Source organism: Hemibagrus wyckioides, linkage group LG14 (assembly GCF_019097595.1).
Source record: "Hemibagrus wyckioides isolate EC202008001 linkage group LG14, SWU_Hwy_1.0, whole genome shotgun sequence".
Taxonomy (NCBI): Eukaryota; Metazoa; Chordata; class Actinopteri; order Siluriformes; family Bagridae; genus Hemibagrus; species Hemibagrus wyckioides.
The window spans coordinates 17,423,990-17,448,887 of record NC_080723.1 but is presented as its reverse complement, the minus strand read 5'-3'; the positions used below and the strand labels follow the sequence as shown (position 1 = coordinate 17,448,887).

Here is a 24,898-nt window from a genome sequence, read left to right as displayed (position 1 = left end):
TCATTTCCCTCCTAATCCTTACCTCCACATCAGCCATCTTCCTGCTAATGACTATAACGAACATGCCACGTCATCTCATTATTGTTTACCTCGGAGCTGAGCAAATAATGTCAGACTTTTACACCGCCATAGAAATGTGTCGGTACACAAGGGCATGATTATACAGAAAGGAAGAAAAAGAAAAAAAAGAAAAAAAGAAGAGACTTTTGGAAGGGATATATATTATTGTGTAAATGAGGCACGTTTAGCTTCAAATTAAGGCAGAGCTGTGTTGAGGAAGGAATAATTTGACACCTGATGATTAGGCGGGTGTGAGAGAGAGAGAGAGAGGGGGAACCGTGTCTTGTCTGCGCTGCATAATTTGTGGTTTTAAATGAAACGTGTCTGTTAAACCTTCGTCGTGAAGCTCCTTTTCTTTCTGGAAAAAAAATAAAATAAAGGAGAAAAGCTGAGCTGCCCGGCCCGGAGACGTGAGAGATTTTAAACAGCTAATGCATGCGGGCATTAGACTGTAACGCCTGTTGATAGGCACTTCCTGAAAGCCTCATTAACATCGGGTCTTTTGTTGCATGACCTTGAAAAGAGAAGCGTAAAACAAGCAGCGTGATATTTTCCAGTACCGCTGCGAAACCCCTCGCTGAGCTACGTCTCCCGGCGTGTAGATATGAAGCAGATTTTGCATTCAGGCGGCAAGAGGCTGCGCTTCTGGAGAACACTGTGGTGACTGACAGTAATAGAGATATCAGGTGTTCTCCCAGGGCGTCGAACACGTCGACTCAGCTCTGAAATATGAAGGCTAGACTTTGATAGGAGATGTTCTGCTGCTCTGAAGGAACTTTTCCTTCCGTCTCGTGCTCCCGGCTCATGCGAATTCGATCCTCGTCGACGCGGATATGGATTCCCTGTGGCTTGATTCGGCTCGGAAGGAGCGTGATTACACGAGTAATTACGCTATCGAGACGTTCGACTTACCCGGCGTATGAGATGATATCGACACCGGGGCTGAGACGAGTATTTATTTGATTAGCGTTTCTAGTTACAGGATGGAAAGCTGCAAGGCGAGGCGTGAGCGCGGGACATCTTGAATTGTTCCAACATCCAGTTGGAGACCTTTAGAGACATTTAAAGATCATCATTAGAGACTCTGGTGAGGAAGGATTCTCTTGTTATTCTTAGCTTTTGGGTTTTGAATGAATTAATTAGGACTAGGTGCAGCAGACGAGAGTTGCAGCCTCAGAGCTCTAGGGTTTGTGATTCCGATCCTGAGCTCAGGTTACTGTCTATGTGCGTCACCGAGTCCGTCTGGGATTCCTCATACTTCTAAAAACACGCTGCTAGGCAGACTTCCTGCAATAAATTGCTAGGTGTGAACCTATGAACAGGTGTGTGTGTGTGTTTCAAGACAAGTCAAGTCAAGAAGCTTTTTATTGTCATTTCAACCATATATAGCTGACGCAGTACCCAGTGAAATGAGACTACGTTTCTCCAGGACCATGATGCTACACAAAACAACACAGAGCTACAAAACAACACAGAGCTAAGGACTGAAAGTAAGTTGTCCTAGCTATATAAAGTGCAACGTTTGCAACCTAGTGCAAACAATGCAAGACCAAAAGACAATACAAAACAAAACAATAGAGCACAGATACGCAAAATAGTGCCAAACAGTTATACATTTTGTATTTGGTATAGAATGCAATGTGCAAAATATGAGAACTGTAAAGAAAGAGAATTCTTGTAAACATATACACTTCTTTATAGCAGCAATTTGTAGCAGTTTGACGTGTGTAAAAACAGCAACAGCAGCAATTGAGTTGTTGTTGATCTTTCGGCTGCCCCCTACGTGACCAACTGGTCTGCACAACAACTTGGCACAGGATGCCCTTCCTGATGCAACCCTCCCATTTTATCCAGGCTTGGGACTGGCACTGCATCCAGTGGCTGGAGTTTGGGCACTGGCTGGGAATCAAACCCGAGCCTTCTGCATGGTAGGCAAGAAACCTACCATTAGAGCCACCAGTTCCCTAACAGTAGCAATTGAGTAAATGTGTAAAAAGTGTGCGTGTGTGTGTGTGTGTGTGTGTATGCAAAGTGCCTTGTGATGGATTGGTGCTCTAGTCAATGCCAGCTTTCCAGAACAGGCTCCAGATCCACTCCGACCAGGATTACAGGAAATAAGTAAGAGTGTTAGGGTTAGAGTGTTGCCATGGAGCCTGTACTTATCCTGGGAATGCTGGGTGGAGAGTGGAAGGAAGTAGATCCTAACCCTGAACAAACTGTACGCTTATTGATACCGAGGGGTCATTTAAAAAGTCGTTAATTTATTTACTAACATACTTTCGGCACGTGTCTTTTTATTAATACTTTTAAGTAATATTTTGTTACCTCTGCAGCTGCAATTCCTTCAAACACAGATTCAGGATTCAGGCATGGAGCATAAACCTCTGGTCAGATCTCTGGTCAGATCTCTGGACAGAACAAGAGCAATTTGCACTGCAATTTTCCATCTGAACTTTTGTCCAGATGAAGCCGCTAATCAGTTTTGAGCTCCAGTTTAACGCCAGTGGCCCATTTTACATAAGCAGAATGTTTTTTTAGTGTGTCTCAGAGCACATCAGGGCTGTTTCAGGATAAGACGGCGGTGCAACTTATCCCACCTCAAACCTGCGTGAGTTAACAAAAAGCAATCAGTAAGCAGCGACACATCATTAGTGACTCGGCTAGCTCGTCCGGGTCGGCAGCAGAGAACCGTTCGGAGTTCCTACATTGCATATACGTGTTGTTCGGGACATCATGCTGAGAGATGTATTAGCCAGACGTAGCTATCTGCAGGTGATCGTTCCGAGAGGGAAAGAAATTCAGACGGAAAAGATTAGATGCGAAATTAGCAGGAATAGGAAAAGAGTTTCAAATCAAAGAAAGGAAAAGTTTTGTACTGAGACTGTTAAAAAAAAAAAAGTCTGACTTTACAAAAAAACAGGTCCCATGAAGTGGCAAAGAAAGAGGTGAGAAAGAGACAGGAAGAAAAAGAGAAAGAAAGGAAGAGAGAAAGAAGTTAAAATAGAAGGAAAGACAGAAGGAAAGAGAGCGAGAGAGCGAGAGCAAGAGCAAGTGACTTAGAGGTAAAGAAAAAGAAAGAAAGAAAGAAAGAAAGAAAGAAAGAAAGAAAGAAAGAAAGAAAGAAAGAAAGAAAGAGCGAGTGACAGAATAAGGTGAGGAAGAGACAGAAAGAAAGAATGCGGGGAGAGAGAGATAGAAACAGAGAGAGAGAGAGAGAGAAGAGAATGTTAGAGAACAAGAAAGGAAGTGAAAGAAAGAGATGAGAAGAGACAAGAAAGAAAGAAAGAAAGAAAGAAAGAAAGAAAGAAAGAAAGAAAGAAAGAAAGAAAGAGTGGTTGGCGAGGAAGGAAAAAGAAAGTGATTAAAAGAGAAGGGTGTAAGAGAGGGAGAAAAGGGAAGGGGGGAGAGAGAGAGAGAGAGAGAGAGAGAGTGAATAGAAAAAAGACCTTCAAGGCAAGTGAAGTTTTGTATTAAGTATAATAAAGTGTGTATTAAGTGTAATAAAGTGTGTATTAAGTATAAGTGTGTATTAAGTATAATAGTGTGTATTAAGTGTAATAAAGTGTGTATAGAGTGTAATAAAGTGTGTATTAAGTATAATAAAGTGTGTATTAAGTATAATAAAGTGTGTATTAAGTGTAATAAAGTGTGTATTAAGTATAAGTGTGTATTAAGTATAATAGTGTGTATTAAGTGTAATAAAGTGTGTATAGAGTGTAATAAAGTGTGTATTAAGTATAATAAAGTGTGTATTAAGTGTAATAAAGTGTGTATTAAGTATAATAAAGTGTGTATTAAGTATAATAAAGTGTGTATTAAGTGTAATAAAGTGTGTATTACGTGTAATAAAGTGTGAATAGAGTGTAATAAGGTGTGTATTAGGATTCTGAATGTACACTGAAACAGGTCACATTCCTGCATCCTACGTGAATGACTCTCTAAGCATGCAAGTAATAAAAACAATAAAAAATAAAAACAACAAAAAAAGGTGGTAAAACTGAAATAAGCGGCCGTGTGCTCACAGTACAGACGCCACCATGATTACCAGAAGAGTTTATACATAATTCAGTGAGCTGAAAGAAATGCACATGGCTCCTTTACACCGGGGGATGTATAGAGTCATCGCAGACGCCGTTCAGCTCTCAGGTGCAAAGACGGCTACATTTCAGACAAAACAGCCGTCTGCCACTCGGAGAGTGAGGGAACACACACCCTGCACCCTGCATAATGCTCCAACAGCACTCACTCATCAGAGCCAGCAGCTGGGAACTTCACATTAATGGCTCCTAGCCAGACACATCATGTTCTCGAGCTTCGCCTCATCACGGATTCCCCCTTGAAAAAAATTACTGGTCGCAAACTAAAAAAACTGGGTTGTTTTTATTTGCTAAACGACTCCGCCATGGGCATTAGCATCACTTACGGAGCAGATTTAAGGTGTAAAAGCTGTGCTGTGGGCCAATCCAAACTCCTTCTGGGTCACATGATTACTCCTCTGGATTAGCAGACCCAATCACCGGCAGCTCGAGTATCAATTCTGCAGTTTGAAGGATTTATCAGGTACCGTGATCTATAATGGCTCTGGAGTCTGACTCGTATTATTACATTTAAGCAAAGCAATGCTCTTCTGGACTGGAGATAGTGTGCTACTGCGAGGAGAGATCGAGAGAGGGGGGGTGAGAAGAACAAAAGAAAGAAAGAGAAAAGAGAGAAATATAAGGAGAGAAATAAAGGGAAGAGAGGAGGTGGGAAAGGGATGGAAAGAGGGAAAGAGAGAGAGGGGAGAGAGAAAAGAGAGAAAGAAAGGAAGAGAGGGAGAGGAAGAGAAGAAGAGAGAGAGAGAGAGAGAGAGAGAGAGAGAGAGAGAGAGGGAGACAGATAGGTTGAGAGAGAAAAGGAGGGAGAGGAAGAGGAAAAGAAAGGGAAAAGAGAGAGAGAGAGGAAAGGAAGGAGGGAGAAAGAGCGGGACAGAGAAAAGAGGGGAAGAAAGGAAGAGAGAAGAAAAATGAGAAAATGAGAAAAGAGAGAGAGGGAGACATAAGAGGAGGGGGAGAGAGAGAGAAAGAGAGAGAGAGAAGGAAAGGAGGTACAGAAAGAGTGAGGGGGGATAGAATAGAAGGGAGAGAGAGAGGAAAAGAAAGAAAAAGAGAGAGGGAGAGTAGAGAGAGAGAGAGAGAGAGAGAGAGAGAGAGAGAGAGAGAAATTACTTTCAACTCGTAAATACGATTTTTCAGTAACCTCAACCCAGGCACTAGCTATAGCACCTTATATTTTGTTACACAGCTTCTATTTAATCTCTTCTTTTATAGATAACAGATACAGAGCATCACCATCACCATCACCACCTGCTGGCATGGAGCACGATTTCCTCTAACACAGTCACAGAAAGCACATGCATGCCATGTGTGTGTGTGTGGGGGGGGGGGATGGGGGGGATTGAGGGGGGTTCCTCATGCTCTCCTGGTGTCTTTAACCCGTAACCAGGATCTCTGGTCCTGCTCCAGACCTTCTCCCTCGGCTAGATCGGCGTGATAGCGAGAACGGGGACACACCCTCCCCAAGGTTCTTCCACAGGAGCCGATTTTCACAGCTCGAGTTATCCGAGATCGCTCTACACAGCTGTGTCATCTGTGAAATTAGCCAAATTGGTATGAGGAGTAGGAGGGCTGCTGATTGTGTGTGTGGCTTTGATGAGGATCCTCACACATCTCACAACAGGATGCAGGTCTGTACGACTATCACCGACACATCTTCCTGTGTTCTGTTTTTGCTGCTAGCTGGATGTACATCGCCAGCTCATATGTATGGATGAATGAATGACTTTTGGTTGCTTTAAGGCTCATGTGGTGCCACTGCTAATATAAGCACAGGGTCACTGCTTAGACTGAGCCAAGATGATCTTCATTCTCCACAGTCCATGTCTCTTTATTGCTACATTTACAGAGATCACTGCAAGTCTCCACTCCCTGTACTATGTAGTCACCAGAGGGTGTGTACCTACTCCTGGTTGCCATAGTGACAGCGTTTCTCAGTGGGTGGTGCAGCTAGAGTTCCAAATCAATTTTATTGCAGATAAAATGTAACATACTGGACAAAGATTTGATGTTTGTGTGTATAACACCGATCAGCCATTACATTATGACCACCTGTCAAATATTGTGTTGATCCCCATTTTGCTGCCAAAACAGCCCTGAGCCATCGAGGCATGGACTCTACAAGGTGTGCTGTGGTATCTGGCACCAAAATGTTAGCAGCAGATCCTTTACAGGACTGAAAGGATACTTCTGATAGATATTGACCACTGCAGATCAGGAACACTCCACAAGAGCTGCAGTTTTGGAGATGCTCTGATCCAGTGGTCTAGCCATCACAATTTGGCCCTTCATCAAACTCGCTCAAATCCTTACACTTGCCCATTTTTCCTGTTTCTAACACATCAAAATGTTCACTTGCTGCCTAATATATCCCACCCACTAACAAGTACCATGATGAGAAGATAATCACTGTCACCTGGTCATAATCTTATGCCTGATCAGTGTATATCTGCATCATATTATGAGAAATAAAGGAGAAGCAGTGTGTGTTGTTTTGTCACGCTCTTCACCCCTATCGATAGTCGCTTTCTATCTAGTTGTCAACGCTCGCTGTTTGCTCACGTCACCGGACATCGCTGTGTGTGAAACGCAGCATTAAGTCCCTTTGAATCAGCACACACAACAACCAGGAAAGAACTTGTTTATAAAATCAATAGGTTAAAAAAACAATAAAAGTTTATCGTCTGTTCTTAAAGGAATCTTGCTTTGAAGCCGTAACATTTTAGGATTAGACTTTAAACCTCCTTAATGTTTACAGCCTTTACACCATGAAGCCAGTCCAAGCCAGGTCCTAGTGCAAATGTTCTCTTTATTCAGTGTATAAAATGCACCAGAGGTCTGGAACACATCTCGGGTAAATGTCAGGCACTATATATCACTTATTATTTACAAAAAAAACCCCAAAAAAACATTAATATTTAACTTGCTTTTATTATTTGCATCATTTTTGTTTTACTAGAAGCTTACTTTTACATTTCTTTTATATCACTGTCCTTTTTTTTAACACGATTTTTTATGACATTTTGTATGATTATTTTCTTCTTTCTGCACTGTTATAGTTTATTTTGTTTTATCATTTTCCTATTTTATTGTTTTGTTTTTTTGTTGTTGTTGGTGTTATTTTATTTCTGTGAGTTTTATTCACACTGTAAATCACTTTGGCACTATTATAGTAGAACTACTAGTAAAATATATGATAGTAAACACTCCTAGATTAGTAGGGATGATATCGTCCATATTGTGTGCATTTGATAAGGAAAATAATAATGATAATAATAATAAAAAAAAAATTCCTTTTTCAGTTATCGGACTCTTTGTGAGGTCACAACACCCAGAAGAACTGCAGTTTCTTTTTTTTAACAGATGATAAACCACACATTCAATCACAAAAAAAACAAAAATGAGACCCAGCATTTAGGAGACAGGCGACAGCGTTAATGCTTCATTAATGAACAAATGAATGGGGTGTGTGATAAGCTAAGAGTTTACTGATAGCCCGGATTGCTGCTTGCTTGACTGCTTCATCTTCCTACAGTCCTCCCCTTACTAAGTTTAATTAATCACAACAACTTAATTAACAGACTTTAATTATCGCTGAGGACGGGGTTGAGCTCTTTGTATAAAAAAAAAAAAGTGGCTAGATGTGGGGACAAAAAACCAGTGAATTATACACATGCGCTAGGAAAATATGCCATGTTTGGTTGCAAAACAACATTAAAAAGAAATAAACAGTACCATGTAGCATTAGCTTGCAAAACGATCTATAAGAATTTTACATAAGATTAGCACGCTTCAGTGAATTCCTGTAAAATGTCAAAGAAACCCATAGAGACGTCAGTAATTTGAGGAAGAGTGCAAATGATTCGGTTAGCTTGGCAAGCAGACGTAAATAAACCTTGAGGGTTTAGACTAGCTCGGTGTCAGCCAAGACGGTTTAAATGGTGCATGAAGGATTAGCATGGCAATTTGAAGACATGACAAGGTTCCTGTGTTACTAAAGCAGGTCGCTCTTAAAGCATGGCAATGAGCGAGTACAGCTTGCTAATTAACAGCACCAGGTGATTAGCGCTTCCTTTGTAAAAGCTCGCTCGAGGGGCTTCGCCAAAATCCCACTGCAGAAAAGTCAGGCAGGGAAAAGCTCCAAGAAATCGCGTGTTGTTAAAGATGGTTTCGGGGTAAGTAGATCTCCGTAACTGAGACAGAGTTCATCGATGATTATTGATCGTAAATACGAACGTCGCGTCGTAGCTTTGTGGTCTCATACCTAGCAAAACATGAGATGAGAAACGTGAGAATAAAAGGTAGGATGGATATTAATATGTAAATTCTCCAACCTGATGAATGCAGGAGATTTTCGGAGTGCCATGAGGGCACTAAAGCTCTGATTTACTGAGATTACAAACAGAATAAAGATGCTAAAGGGTTGGAATAAATTGCACTTGTGTTTTTTGTTGTGATTTATGAAGAACGATTTCAGAAATGACATCGCATGCTAAACAAATCACCAATAGAATGTTTCCACATTTTTTCCCCATTTGTTCGTCTGGATATTTTTTATAAAAATGTGACAAGATATGAATACTTTAAAAAAGAAAGAAATACATAAAGAAAATCCTGTCTAGATGAGATTATGAACTGGGTGATGTAGCCGAGGTTGAGGAACTGTCTGAGATGGAATTCACACACAACAGATTTCTCCAGTGTTTCCAATGGCAGAGTGGAAGAGTCTAAGCCACACCCACTTCTGTTTTATAGGGGGTGAGACTAGGCCAAACCCACCTCTGCTTTACTGGGGTACGGTTTAGGCTACACCCTCTCTCTCTTTCTTTTTTTTTTTTTTTTTACTGGGGGTAAGGTTTAGGCCACGCCCACTTCTATTTCACAGGGGTGGGGTTTAGGCTACACCCAGTCTCTTTTTCAACAGAGGCTAGGGTTTAGGCCCTGTCCACTTCTGTTTCACAGGGGACGAGTTTCAGTCGCACCCAATTCTGTTTTGCAGGGGTAGGGCTTATGCCATGCTCACTTCTGCTTTACAGGAGTAGGGTTTAGGCCATGCCTACTTCTGTTTTACTGGAGTAGGGTTTAGGCCACGCCCACCCCTTTTTTACAGGGGGTAGGGTTTACACCACACCCACTTCTGTTTTGCAGGGGTAGGGGTTATGCCATGGCCATTTCTGTTATACAGGGGTGAGGTTTAGGCCACGCCCACTTCAATTTTACAGCGGAAGAGTTTATGCCATGCCCACTTCTGTTTTAAATCCAGATACAGACATTTAAAGCTCTAAACAGATGCAGATGCTGATAGTGGTTTTATGTTACACCCCTGTTTTACAGACACACACACACACATCTATAAATAAGGCACAAAAACCTTAATAAAGCAGGCCTAAATATCTGTTTACAACACTTGTACCTTCTCAAATGAATACATCTGTCTCTGTAATTAAACCTTCAGCATTTCAAAAATAAAATAATAAAGTGTATTGTTTTTACTTGTTATGCAAGCTGCATTTTGACAATATGGGGTGTCGGAGATCCCCGCTCCCAGCACCTTTACCATCGTTCCTGCTGCAAATCTGATTCAGTTCAGCTTGTGACCAGGATTCGAAGGTGTTTTTTGATCAAGAGAATCACTATTCTGGCTTGATCTCCTGGCAATCTCTTATCTCTGCAGCCTATAGAGAGAAATAATAACAGATGTTGTGATTCCTAAACCCATATAGATCTCAAAGCACAAAGGCAGCCCTTTTTCTTTCCCTCCCTGAGATTGCTTCACAAATCTTGATGGTCCCTGGAGTGGTGACATCAGCCACTCAGATAAAGTGAATGTACACAGGAGAGTGTGAGGAATGAGGTGGGGGGGAAAGCATCGGGTTCCAAGTTCCTTGACGTCTCCCACGTAGCGGAGATTAAAGAGCGAAATCCCGCTAGTACTGCCTCGATTTAGATCTGTGGGAGAATTTCAAGGGGCTAGCTAGATCAGAGAGTTGCGTACATGACAGCTTTCTCGAGAGACGCAGGAGAAATCTCACTCCTGTTACGGCATCAGTCAGGCGACACCGTCAAGCAGGCGCTATGACGGGACGGGTTTGGAACACAGCCAAACACGGATGCACTTCAGGACCTTGGAGAAGGGTTTCTTGTAAAAGATTCAGCACTACGAAGCAGGACAGCGTCTCCTGGAGGACTCACTGACGCATGGCTGATGGTTCATGACGAGTCAAGTCAGAGATTGTGGACTGAGAGCGCTTGTGAACATCATTCTGGCTACATCTGTATGTCTTTCTATAATTGGAAAGAAACCCCTCATGGATTAACCCTGACTACCAGCTGGATTCTGTCTCAAATGCTAGTCAGGGCTTCACTAGGGACATAAACAGCAATGCATGTGACAAGAGTCGTTTTGCTTGATAAAACACAAGCATGAGATTCGATTATTTTTCCTCTGCACTTAAATCTTACCTCACCTTGAGCTTTATTCTTTTAGAATAAATGACATCAAGCAACTGAAACCCCTAATTAATACTATTTTCACATGAACTGAAAAGATTTTGATTAAATGACAGCAGCTGAATTAAAAAAAAAAAGAAAGAAAGAAGCTAAATTACTGTTGTTCCTATCAGTGGGGAAAAAAGCCACCATGCTGAGACGACATCATTCAGTGAAGCCATTTAAAAACTAAACAAATAGAAACATTAACTACCTTCATGTGATTCAGACTGCTTGTGTGTTTTGAAGCCTGTTTTGTCTCCTACAGTGCAAAGAATCATTACAGATGTCGTTGGAAAGAAAAACCCAGCATGTAGGCTACAGATGTGATCTTGATCAGAAGGAAATGTACATGAGCTCTGTGCTCTAGTTTTTCTCTCTGGCAGGACAGTGATGCAAATTTCCTGTCTGGAAAAAAGCAGGACATCCTGAGCAGCTCCCAAAAAGCCTATATTCGGATTGGACTCGTTTTACTTGGGTAATTATTACAGGATTATCTCTGGGACTTTAGTCCCAATTTGAGTGGGTACATGCACATGTTTGGAAAGATTCTGTTGTATTTTACGTTACTTTTTAAACTGACCAGTAGAAATAAGCCGTACATCCGTTCCAATGTAATATATCCTGTGGGAAATATTGGAAGACACTCCAGGATGTTTTCTTTTCCATCGTCTTCCTCATGCAACTTTAGTGTCTATCTATAGAAACAAACTGTAGATGCAAAAAAAAAAAAAAAAAAAAAAAAAAAAAGGAGAAACGCAAACAATCCACATGGCTGAGGTGGTAAGGACATGCTATGTGAGAGAAGCAGAGGCACTTCTGCATATGGAGCATAGTAGGTGGTCATGCTTTATTACGCCTTGTTCACCGACCGAATCCCACATACTGAGAGCATGAGGGATGAAAACCGAGCCGCTAGATGGATTCCATTTAAAGGCAAATGTGCCGGCTGTTCCAAAGTGGCGTCTTGTAGCAAATGGGAATAACATGTACCATTAGCCAATAGCAACTGTTTGCCAGACGAGAATGAAGACGATACTGAACACAAGTGAGCTGACAATGATATGGCTGAGAGGAAGTGTTGAAAGAATGACAAGCTGAGCTCAAAAGTAAACATGTGAAAGCACATAAAAGCTACCGTGTTGGATAACAGGCTGGAAAGCCTCAGCTGGTGAGGAAGGACTGCACGTAGTGAGCTGAGAGAAAGTGCTAGACTTTTAGTAATGAAAGAAATGAAGGAGGTGTCAGGTATTAATCATATCATGACATATTTACAGCGCTGACTAAAAGGCCATCGATAGCCTCGTCTTGTACTGTTCAATCAGCCCACAAATGTTGTTTATACACTTGCTGTGAGCACTTCATTTTTGAAAATAACACTGCAGTGCTAGAGCTTGCACTTTTAAGATCTAGCCTTCGAACAGCTCAAAGCATAACGCTGCCATAGTGTACAATACAGATCAGGAAGCATTTCAGCCAGGGCTTGTATTCATGAAACCTATTCTTGGCTCTAAGAGCTGTCCCAAGCAGCAATGTTTTCTTATTCCTCTTCCTACCTATTCATGTCATTGCTAATAAACAAGCATGTAGCTCTGTATTCTACAGATTGTCTATAGAACACAACAAACACCATTGCAGCTGTTCATGAGAAGCTTGTGGTAAAGAACGCAAATTGAGCGTGCTGGGATTTAATCTGAATAAAAATACCCAAACCTGTGAATCTCCATTACAGGAATTCAAGCAGAACCTCATTCAGATACTAAGAACCATTGAGGAACCACCCTTTGTTTCCTCGATAATGGAATGTCTCAATGATAGCATGTTTCATCAACGTATTCTGACCCTCACTGACTGATACAATTGTACTTTCTGACAACGGCAGTCATATAGAATCTATTTAATTTCCATGCATTTACCTAGGGTATTGATTTAAACAGCACACATTATGAGCAAACAATACCCCTGAGAGTAACCATGGCTTTGTAGTTGGTGAACTAAAAAGAAAAAGTGAATGAATCACTGGAATATATGCAGACTGAAAAAAGAGAATGATTGATGTTTGATGAGAAGGAGTTATTCACAATGCATCTACGCTGCATACTGTATTTTTCCTTTAGCCAAGCAGCAGAGTTGTCAAAGCCTTGATCTCTGCTGGTACTGTTCTGCTTCTTGTAGCTGGTGAGGCAATTGTAACCCTGTCTAACTCCATAATCATTTGCAACACCACTGCAATCGAGATGCTTTTGACAAGCTGAAGAGCTCCAATATACCACATTGTGGATGTAGTTTGGATACTGAAGCTGTCATTTGAAGACTACGATCTCAGACTATGAGTAACTCGCTGAAGGTTTAAGATCACCCTCGGGCACTAAAATGTTTGGTCACTCGTGTTTCTCCAAAATGGAGCAAACAAAAAACAGTCCCAAATTTCAAAACTACACCCCAATTTACCAAAACACAATCTCAACAGTCAAATTCTGTCGGAAACATTTGTTTCAAATACTACACAAAGGATTAGTCCAATAGGGTAAACCCAAGAATGAGAGACCACAAGGTCTGGCTTTAGGTCCCTTCTCATGTAATCGTCCATACTGGATGGAAAAAGGGAGAAAAAAAAAACCCCATCTGAGCAGCTAAAATGACCGCCTCTATTCCACAAGCCTTGTTACTTTTAGAGTGAAATCAACTAAAATTCTATTCTATTTCTTCCCAGTTAATACAACCTTGTGTGTAAGCGAGTATAAGTAAGCATAAGACTTAATGTGGCTGTCACACACTTATACCTTCACAGACATTGCCGAAACCTTAGATCTGTTGCCAACTCTTACTGTTTACAGTGATAGTTAACATTCTGGATTCGCTTCCTCATCATGCAACATATAATCTGATCCTCTGATTTACTGTTGGATCTGAATGGGACAATTTCAGATTAGAGAAATCTGTCTCAAGGCAAACAAAGGTAATACTGGCAATGGCAACATTTCAAGAGAGGCAAAAGGTCAGAACAGAAGGGATTTGATAAAATCTGTAGTACTCAGAACTATTTCGTGGTAAATGCTCAAGAACAGGTACACTAAGTATTTGCACCAGACAAGATATACCTTGATAACAGATCCAAACTTTGATTTTGCTGTTGATTTAGAACATCCAGCAGAGAATCAAATGTGTACAGACATCTCATAAGACATCCAGCCAGCCTGTTCTTGCCGTGTTTAACATATCCTTCCAGTCAGAAAATCTATCCTGGTATTTAAACTGTCTTCGCCCTTTCAGACACTCTGCCTGTTATTAATATAAAGATTGACCAGAGAGCCCCTGTTCCTATTAGCTCAGAAACCTTGCACAGTACATGAAGACACAGAGCATATGAGTGAGATTTCAGCAGAAGCGGCATCGAGGTCTGAAGCCAGGCTTTGGTGTAAGGGAAGACCAGGTGAAGTTTGCATCTCTAAGCTTACTGCTTTTCCTCTTAATCTATTGACGAGTGTTCTCAAACAGGCATTATCTCAGCCGGGGGTGTAGCTGCTGCCAGGATCTTATCAATTGCAGCCAATTATAAAGGTAGGAAAAAGCAAGGTACTTTAAGCAAATGTCAGTATCTCTGTATCCCCTTGCTTCTCTTATCAGCTCCATCACACATGACACTCTGGCACTCTGACACAAGCAATGGACCACTAGGTTCAAGAGCCTGCTTCAGAAATGCAAAGGAGGATGTTGCTAGCATGCCATCTGTTTACTGTTGCTTGGGCAACTGAATTATTTATTATCTGTTATCAACAGTCAGACTTGAGAAATTACATTTGTCCCCCAATTTTCTGTCGTAATGCCTTGCTTACAAAAGACCAGGCAGGTTGAGGTGTCCACCATGAGCTCTTTTCATATTAAAAAAAGATCTCTAAGATCAAGACATGTCTGAGCTCTTGGAATTATTGATATGACCCCTGTATGAGGCTATGATTTATTAAACAAAGAAAAACCTATTAAATGACATTTTGACCATGGCTTGAGCAGATGTCTGCTCTGCCAGGGGTATTAAAAGCAAATGAATGTAGTGAGCAGCAGACATGTGGACCTCACTGTGGATGTTTGTCTGGTAAATATAAAAGGGTGATTAAAGACTAGGAGAAACAGGGTTAGGAGATATAAAGATTTAATTTTGCCATGTCCAGTCCTCTTCACCAAAGTTGCGAGCTTGGGGGCGGGGGGGGTGGGGGGGTGTCTCTTTTTGGACCTGCTCACTTGAATGATCTAGCCATCATTCTCAGGGCAGCTATGGTGCTTGGCAACCTCCCAGAGAACTGCATGCTGATTCCAGCAGCAGGGGGGGCAGTGGAACATCCTCATTTGTGTCTGCTAATGGCCTGAGCCAGTTAAATCGGCTTAGAGAGCTGTGAGGGGCAAATGCCAAACTACAGGGTCTTGGCCATTAGGAAAGTTATCGAGCGCATGGCTGCCATTGATGGTGCATTGCAACTGATCAAGTGTCTGACAGCAGAGCTGAGCTCAGACATAGCATAGCACTGCCACATCACTTATCATTAGCAATGACTGAAACATAAGGTAATCCTGCCTGTCATTCCAGGCTCTTCAGTCCCTCAGACAGCTAGGCCAGACAAATGCCTATGGGATTTCTGCACAGAATGGCAGTACAGTCTAAAACCGTGTCCTTGCAGTGTGAGCTAACTTGCAGTTCAGACCTAGCTGAACTCCTGAGCTGTCCGTCCTGAAAGAACAGAGACGATTGGCTGCAGAAAATATGCTGTTAAATGCATGAGTGACGTGTAAGATTTTCCATCTTCCCTGTGGTGACAGATTTCATACCGAAGCTCAGTGAGCTGCTGGCTGACTGAATGAGGTCCACTGGGAAATATCACCTTGCAGCTAAATGAGTGATCCCCATAGCTCAGGATGCAGTAATCAATGGGGTGAAGGGAAGGGGAGGATTTAGTTGCGACAGGGTAGCTGGCTTTGGATGCAGCAGACCGAATTAAAACCTTGATTCTATCGGCTTCCATGTTGAGTAGGTATTGGTTACTATGTTGAAGAGATATTATACAAGAGTTATGGCCAAGCTCAAGTTAATAAGTGCTTTGGCCTTACGGTGAACAGATATGAAGAGTGTACCATTATGTTGCATAATGATTAGGAACTACAAACAACACCAATGAGATCATCGCTGAGCATGATTCGTTAGCTAACCGGGACAGGAGTGGTACTTGACCACTCTGTGTGGATGTGTACCTACATACTCTTAGCACATTGGGCTGCGAATAATACTCTTAGAACCAAATCAGGTCAAAGCAGAGCTTTTGAAATGAAAAGCCTATGGATGGAGATGAGATTTAAAATTTGTCCTTCTACTTTTTTGGACACAATCTAAGACAAGACCGGTTGAGGTGTACCAATGGTTCAACAAACAGATGCAACACGAATTGGGTTATGGTGGCCATCTTGAATTCTTTTCATATGAAAAAAAATCTGTAAAAATGACAGAATCTTTCCTCTTCTCTCAGAACCAAATCAGGTTAATGCAGAGCTTTTTACACAAAAAGCAGCAGAGTGCTATAAATTCCCACAAAGCCGATGGCCCTCCGTATGTTCTCCATATGCTCTTGAGTTCTCTTAAATGTACATCTGTGCCTGGATAGGACTGTCATTCAGTGTGCTGCCCTTTTTTTATTTTATTTTTAACATGAAAAAGCCATTACCATAACCTGGCCTCCTCCATTTGTCGTGACACAAAAAAAATAAGCAGCAAGCCTGAAACATTAAACAATACTCTACGGTATCACCACCTTTATGGGAATTTAGGTCAAAGCACTACTTATAGAAGACGTAGCGGAATGAATAGCAAGTGGGTGCTGTTCATGCTCATGAAATATAGAAAGCTGTCATCCCAAAGCCTTGCTGCGTACGTCGGGAAAATTATATACTCAATAGGTAAGTATGTGCCATGCACCAGATAAAGGCAGGCACACATCACTGCGCCGAGGCAAATTTGTGGGTCAATGTTAGTACAAAAGAAGATAGACATGTGGTCAAAAATGGGTTTGAAAGAAATAAAAGGAATCATTTTCTGTTGGTAACAGGGCTATTGCATATCGAGCAAAAGATCTGGACTGGCAGAGACCCATTTAATTACTGTTCACAGTCTCGGTGATTGGAAATTAATTGCTCATTTCATTTTAGTAGCAAGACGTGCGGGCAAATCGATATTAAGGCACAGAAAGAACATTCGAACTTCGCTAGATTGAGGTGGCTGATATTATTGTGGGTTTAACATTATCGCATCGAATTTTACGAGCATACGAAAGAAATGGATGGTAACTCGATATGTTTGCCTCATAAAAACACCCTTTATACCAAGCAGCAGGATGAGTGGTCACACTTACAGGTATCTGACTCAATGATGGATCATTATGGTGTTTTTGTTAAAGATAAGAGAGCAGGATGTGTGCTTGTGAATTAGTAAGAAGCATGATTCATCGGGTTGGTGAGTAAACTGACTAGTTAAAAACATTGAGCTTTGTTAGTGTGGAACGTCATTGGGGTTGGGGTTGGTAATATCTGATTTTCTTTGCTCTTTTGGTCCTTGTTATATATCTTATAAGCATCATGTAATAAGATGTTGAGAGGATGCAAGAGCAGATGAGCTTATAGTTAAATAAAGATAGCAAACAGTCCGAAACCCGAGGCGATGTGTTTCAATCAGAAAACCAGGCACGGGTCAGGAGGACTACAAACATGATATGAAAGGGCAGCCAAGATCAAAACGCTGAACAGAAGAAAAAAAAAAACAGAATTGACAGCGACAACAAAATGACTCGGTATTGACAGGACACGAGGACACTGAGAAAATACTTTGTGGTGCACAAAACACACACTGGGGTTTAAATGAACAAACTAATCAAAGGGCCAGACTCAAAACAGGCAATAAAATCAACCAATAACACGACATGGGAGGAGACAAGAGCTGAATCAAATCAGGGACACATGGAGACATAAACAAACACAGAACAATGAGGAAGTGAGTGCTGTAGCGCTGCAGGCTGCAATACATGCTTTCTGAAAATCCCATTGAGTATGAACAGATGACATTTTCCCCACAGCACCCAAAATCATGGTTTGCTCATTAGGAACCGGACCAAACATTATAAATATGGAACGGAATTTAGCTTTAGGATTTTTCTCATAATGTTCTGAGTCAGCATCTGAGAGCTTATCAGGGTGAATACAGAGAACACAGAACAGTTTCGGGTCATTTGATCGTAATTGATGATCTTAATCATGATTACAAAATGCTGTGAAGATAAACAATGATAACTTTCCCACATTAGTGTGTCCTGACTCAGTTTGGATAATGAGATTTCATTATGCTACATTACTACAATGTGCTACAATTACAGCGGAGTATTAAAATGTAAATGTTAAATGTAAATAATGATGAATATCCATAATAATAATTATAATAATAAAATTAATACATATAAATATATGTTGAACATCTCATTTAAATAAACTAAATAAATATACCCAAAATATGTAATAAATAAATATCCAAAACATATTACACAAACAAACAAATAATATATATTCAAATTTAATTTAAAATGTAAAAAATATCAAAAACCTACCAAATAAATAAATGAATTAAATAAATATTTTAAACAATCAAGCAAACAAATATCAAAAATGTAAAGGAAAATGTAAGAAAAAACAAAACAAAACAAAACAAAAAAAAAAATATATATATATATATATATATATATAATAAATAAAAATGAGTAACAAATATGTAATAAATAAATAAATATCAAACATTTTAAACAAACAAACAATATATCTCAAAATTGTAATTATCAAAAATATAATAAATAAATAACAAAAAACTGTAATAAATAAATATCCAAAATATTTTAAACAAACAAACAGATATGCAAAGTATAATGTAAAAAATGATAAATATCCATTACAAGTGTGCCCTGAATTTTAAATTTCATTTGGGGTTTATTTCTAAGATATTTCTATATGCTTCATTACTAAGCTGCACCGCATGTATGGCGGAATATTTAAATCTGTGAACAATGGCCTTTGCATTTTTCCCAGGCATTCCAAAGCAGGCTACGGTTCAATATGAAATATGAAGGCTAATCACATCATATCAGCATGACAAAGACCCTGTGCTGTGTTTCCTAACATAACCCGAGGAAAACAAACACATATGGAAACTATTACAGAACAGGAGAGCAAGAGCTTCATGACTCCAGCTGAGAGAAAAAGAAACAAAGCTATGTGTGTGTGTGTGTGTAATAATGTGACCAAGAGGATGCCAGACAAACTGTAAAAAGTATGAAGCATTCCAGCTGATATATCATGCGCTTGGGCAGAAATCATCAGAGAAAATATGGGAAGATATCCTGTCTTCACACAAGCATCGCCTAGAGTGACATGAATCATTAAAGAGAGCGAGTAGAAATAGCTGAGAGTTTGTGGAAGGTCAGACGGGCCGTGTGGCCGTGCCCGTGCACAAACAGGGCTCGGTGGACACTGGCGCATACACCACAAACACGTCCTCTACGTCTGCCTGAAGGTGAACTGTAGCGCAGCTGCCAATTAGGCATAACGAGCATCGCTGCAAGTCACTTATCCGTCACCATCAATGGCTCAGAAGTGAGAAAATCCACCTCATCGTGCTGTAGCTGGAAAAACCCCGTTGTGCTGGATCTAGAGGTCTTCTAGTCGTCACTTAGCCGACCGGTGAGAGGGGAAAGGGTGGTTAATCTGGTCAACACTTCCTGTTCGATCTCAACACACCACAATGCAGCGTTATCTTATAGATTTATAATACACCCCCCCACCAAATAACTACCTCCTCACACACACACCCTACACAGACATCCATCTGAAAACAATTTAAAAATCAGATTAAAAGGAGCGACATGACAGTAATTTAAGGCTCTGCCTGGAGTCTTTATTTCTTCCGAAGGGAATCAATAAGATTTTTTACTGCTTTTAATTAAAGCGCTACGTGCCTCAGGTAATGCTTCATTATGGACAAGTGACTGCATCTTCCACCAAGCAATGCACCATGCAACACCCGCAGTGAAATTAGTGAAACTATGAAACAGCATGCGGAAGAAGGCTTTTATTATTTTCATGAGGAACAAGGATTTTTTTCTTTCTTTCTTTCTTTTCCACTTTTAAAGTCCGAAGTTTCTTTGTAGCTCACAGATCCTTTTGTTATGCGCTCACATTTCCAGAGAAAATCTGTCTCCTGTACTGACATACAGGAAGAATGTCTGCAATCAGTCAAGTTTAAGCTACATCACGCTTTATTTCCTGTGCGTCCAATGACGTTGTGCGAAAGCCGTGCGTGTTAAAATAAAGATTAAAAGCTGTGAGAGTCTTTCAGCTGGTTACATTTGCCTGGCTAAAGTTTTAACAAGCTTTAAAATAATGTCAGTCTCAGCAAAAATGATTCCTTATTCCTTATTAAACAGTCAAATATTTAGCGATATAAGCTGGGCGATCGTACCGGCAGCCGATTCAGCCTTGTGACTGCTTTTAAAAGGTTCCGTTTGTGCGAGTAATTGGATTCAACAGTTATTCCTCTACATTAGACACTCTTTACAGATCAGACCACAGCAATGTCGCATTCCCAAATCTGATTAGTCGGAATGTGCCGATGTGTTCTCTGTAACGGCGGCTCAGACGGTAGTTTCAACGAAGCTGTGATTCAAACAAAAACTTTCCGTGAATTAACGTTGCAGCTTTTTCTGCTTTCTAGGATACATGCCAAGCTGCAATTTTTCAAGAGAGAGAGAGAGAGAGAGAGAGAGAGATAACAAGACATGCTGATGACTCTCTGTTTATAACTGGTTTAATTGAAGTGATAACAATATTGACTTGTACTGCGGACGTTCCACGACGTTAAACATCATTATAAACCGTGACAAAAGTTAAACGTTGTTCTTTGATAAATTAAACACTATAATCTTCGGTGAATTGGTGTAGCAGAAAAGAATAAAACACCTCGGGACATGCTGTTTTTTTTTTGGAAAATAATCAACGTCAGGGTGAACTACGCTCACGCCTTACAGTTGTTGGTTATTTTGGTTAGGTTTACAGACTGACAGCAATACAGGAGTCTTGCATTTAAAGCTGTTATAAATAATAATATATTTAATTATATATATATATATATATATATATATATATATATATATATATATATATATATATATATATATATATATATATATATATATACACACTATATTGCCAAAAGTATTCGCTCACCTGCCTTGACTCGCATATGAACTTAAGTGACATCCCATTCCTAATCCATAGGGTTCAATATGACGTCGGTCCACCCTTTGCAGCTATAACAGCTTCAACTCTTCTGGGAAGGCTGTCCACAAGGATTAGGAGTGTGTTTATGGGAATTTTTGACCATTCTTCCAGAAGCGCATTTGTGAGGTCACACACTGATGTTGGACGTGAAGGCCTGGCTCTCAGTCTCCGCTCTAATTCATCCCAAAGGTGTTCTATCGGGTTGAGGTCAGGACTCTGTGCAGGCCAGTCAAGTTCATCCACACCAGACTCTGTCATCCATGTCTTTATGGACCTTGCTTTGTGCACTGGTGCACAGTCATGTTGGAAGAGGAAGGGGCCAGCTCCAAACTGTTCCCACAAAGTTGGGAGCATGGAATTGTCCAAAATGTCTTGGTATGCTGAAGCATTCAGAGTTCCTTTCACTGGAACTAAGGGGCCAAGCCCAGCTCCTGAAAAACAACCCCACACCATAATCCCCCCTCCACCAAACTTTACACTTGGCACAATGCAGTCAGACAAGTACCGTTCTCCTGGCAACCGCCAAACCCAGACTCGTCCATCAGATTGCCAGATGGAGAAGTGCGATTCGTCACTCCAGAGAACGCGTCTCCACTGCTCTAGAGTCCAGTGGCGGCGTGCTTTACACCACTGCATCCGACGCTTTGCATTGCACTTGGTGATGTATGGCTTGGATGCAGCTGCTCGGCCATGGAAACCCATTCCATGAAGCTCTCTGCGCACTGTTCTTGAGCTAATCTGAAGGCCACATAAAGTTTGGAGGTCTGTTAGCGATTGACTCTGCAGAAAGTTGGCAACCTCTTCGCACTATGCGCCTCAGCATCCGCTGACCCCACTCCGTCAGTTTACGTGGCCTACCACTTTGTGGCTGAGTTGCTGTCGTTCCCAAACACTTCCATGTTCTTATTCCACAGTCAACTGTCAGCTGTATTATATTTAGGAGCGAGGAAATTTCACGACTGGATTTGTTGCACAGGTGGCATCCTATCACAGTTCCACGCTGGAATTCACTGAGCTCCTGAGAGCGACCCATTCTTTCACAAATGTTTGTAAAAACAGTCTGCATGCCTAGGTGCTTGATTTTATACACCTGTGGCCATGGAAGTGATTGGAACACCTGATTCTGATTATTTGGATGGGTGAGCGAATACTTTTGGCAATATAGTGTATATATATATATATATATATATATATATATATATATATATATATATATAGAAAAAAGGAAAATCTTCTGAATTTTACATTTAAAAATTTATCTAAAAGTTTTTTTTTAATGGCTTTAAAGCTGTACCCAGTCAGTTTGCAGTTTGTAAATAAAATAAAATAAAATAAAATAAATGTAATAATAATAATTAGGTATCTTTACTATTAATAAAAAGTAGGTAGTGTTTCACACTGATGAAACCCTTATGAATTGATCCAAAAATCCTTAAAAAGTTTTTTTACAGTTTAAAAGCTGGAGACAGTCAATTGTAATAATAATAATAATAATAATAATAATAATAATAATAATAATAATAATAATAATTATTATTATTATTACTATATTATTATTATTATAAGCATGCAACACACTGATGAAGTAGAAACCCTTATGCATTAATCAGGAAGGTTAGAAAGAGAAAAAATAAGAGAGAGAGAGATGCTACGCTTAGAGAGAAAAATGCATAAGAACACACAAAGCCGGCAGGAATATGGCAGCATGCCAGATGGACCAAAGACCCAGGCAGTGTGGAGCAGACCGAGAGAACTGCATTAATGAGGGATGAATGTGCTGAACAGGCAGGCTGCAGATGAGGAAGAGTCCTGCTATTCTCTTAAAAAAAAAAGAAAGAAAGAAAGAAAGAAAGAAGCAATAGTGGGAGCAGCGCTTCCTCTCGGATGAAAGTATGCTGAAGGGAGAGATAGGGTGTGATGGCAGGATATGGGGATAAGGAGGAGGAGGAAGAAGTGGAGGAAGAGGAGAAGGTTGCGATGAGCTTTGCAATAGCTCGTTAGAATGCTCGGCAGGACAGGCAGGGCTTCCTCCTAGGCCAGTGACGACGCCTGGCAAAGCGGTGACAGAGACAGGAGACACTTCCAGCGCTCATTTCACCTGGCAGAGGCCACGCAGGACAGTGGCTATTAAGAATTCAGCAGAGTTCAGGCTCTGCTCCCTCAGTGCATCAGCCTGGGCTTCCCATGATTCACTTTCCATTAAAACAAAGCTGAGGAGGAAGAACGCTCACAGACCTGCTGCCCTCCTGCCTTAGAGTTTACTTAGACTCTGCTTTAGTTTAGTCTCAATAATCTCTCTAGAAGCGGGAAAAAAAAAGTTAAATTCCTTATCACCTATCTCTATCGCGCTCCGTGCACGTGTAGAAAATCCGCATGCATAAAAGAACATGCGATCGCAGTCATAACACTCTCTATGCGGGGAAAAATAGCGGTTTAATATGCATGCGCATATTAAACGCAGCGTTCCTGCGCTGCGCTGAGATAATGACTCAGTCCCAGTGTGTAATGATGACTGATGCTAATAGAACGATCCTGTGCTAGGAAGAAAAGGAAGTGCAGGTACTGCAGATGAGAAGAGATGACATTTAGGATTCACTCATCGGTGTAATACACCTGTGTAGCGGTGTAACAGAAGAGAACACACACACACACACAAACAGACTTTTAAGACGCCGTCGACTTCTCGCCTACATCTGAGAGCCGAGCGCTGACACTGAATGACATGTTTTTGCTAGCAAGCGTGGGTGGGATTCTTTTAAAATGGGTTCACTTCACCACGTCGAGCCTCACTGCTCACTCTACCCTCTTTTCTAATAAATACAAAAAAAAAGCAAATATTGCACTCTATCCCCCATGGCTCAGTAAACCTAACTTTTAGAAAGGAGTGAACTGACAAAACTAAACATTTAATTATCCAGAAGGAGAGGAGTTAGGACTGTGTGTTCTTCCTGGCTCGGTGCACAAACAGGGCTTTCTTATGCTACGCTCAAATAGGGTCATGTTCGTCGTGTTAATGAGACGATTCTAGCTGGTTTCAGAAATGTCTGAAATATACGGCGACTCAGAATGGAATGTGAAGAAGCTCTGCTCGATGCCACGTGTAATTAAAGTCCTTAGAATTTCCCTAAATACCTGAGCAGAATATTTCTTGAAAACATGACTTGCTTTAGATTATAATCTCACCAGGATGCTGTAGCTGCTGTAATCATAAACACTGTCCTGGAACACTTCAATACACATCTGTGCTGATGTTATAGTGTTACAGTGTTTAAGAATAGAGCTGTGTCCCAAATGACGTACTACAGCATACACTATACACTTACACTATGGCTCTAGCATCTAGTGTATGAATATTAGAAGGGTATCGAATAGAACACTGAGGCTTTTTTACTAACAGGAAGTATAAGCTGATGTAATGCGACGTCGCGGTAAATGTTTTAAAATGTTTAAATAAATCACAAAACGACACTTTTATGATGTCTTGTCCATCAGAATGTCTTCGACCATCTTGAGAATATTCTCATCTAGCCTTGGCGCCTGGCAGCCCCGCCCCTTTTCTTCGATGTAGAGAGTGTTGAGTGTCCATTCCACACTTCATTTCTTTTTCTTGTTGAACACACTACTCACGCTACACACTCGCTCACACAATAGTGTCTAAGTATACGATTTGGGACGCACCTCCGGTTACATTCTCACCATCTGATGTCACCCAGAAGAGGACTGCTCCCTTTTCGAGTCTCAGGTTGTCGTCTTCATGTCATCTCGGGGAGATTTTCTTTGCCTCCTCTGGCTCACTCATACGAGATCTAAATTTACATCCCGGTTTCTATGAAGCTGCTTTGTGACACTTGCTAAAAGTGCGACACAAATAATGAACTGAATTCACTGAATACGTGCCCTGA

The 24,898-nt window shown here is 40.8% G+C and overlaps 1 protein-coding gene across 4 annotated transcripts in view; it reads right to left on the bottom strand.

Moving 5' to 3' along the window:
- The window catches only part of enox2 (ecto-NOX disulfide-thiol exchanger 2), a 292,078-nt gene that overhangs the window by 105,078 nt on the left and 162,102 nt on the right, over positions 1 to 24,898 (bottom strand). The window contains exon 2 of one of the 4 annotated variants that reach the window (XM_058407653.1): positions 9,648 to 9,829. The exons of the other annotated variants lie outside the window; for them this stretch is intronic. Coding sequence (XP_058263636.1) covers positions 9,648 to 9,714 — 67 coding nt within the window. The 5' untranslated portion in view covers positions 9,715 to 9,829. The remainder of the gene's footprint in view (positions 1 to 9,647; positions 9,830 to 24,898) is intronic. 4 annotated transcript variants of the gene reach the window in all.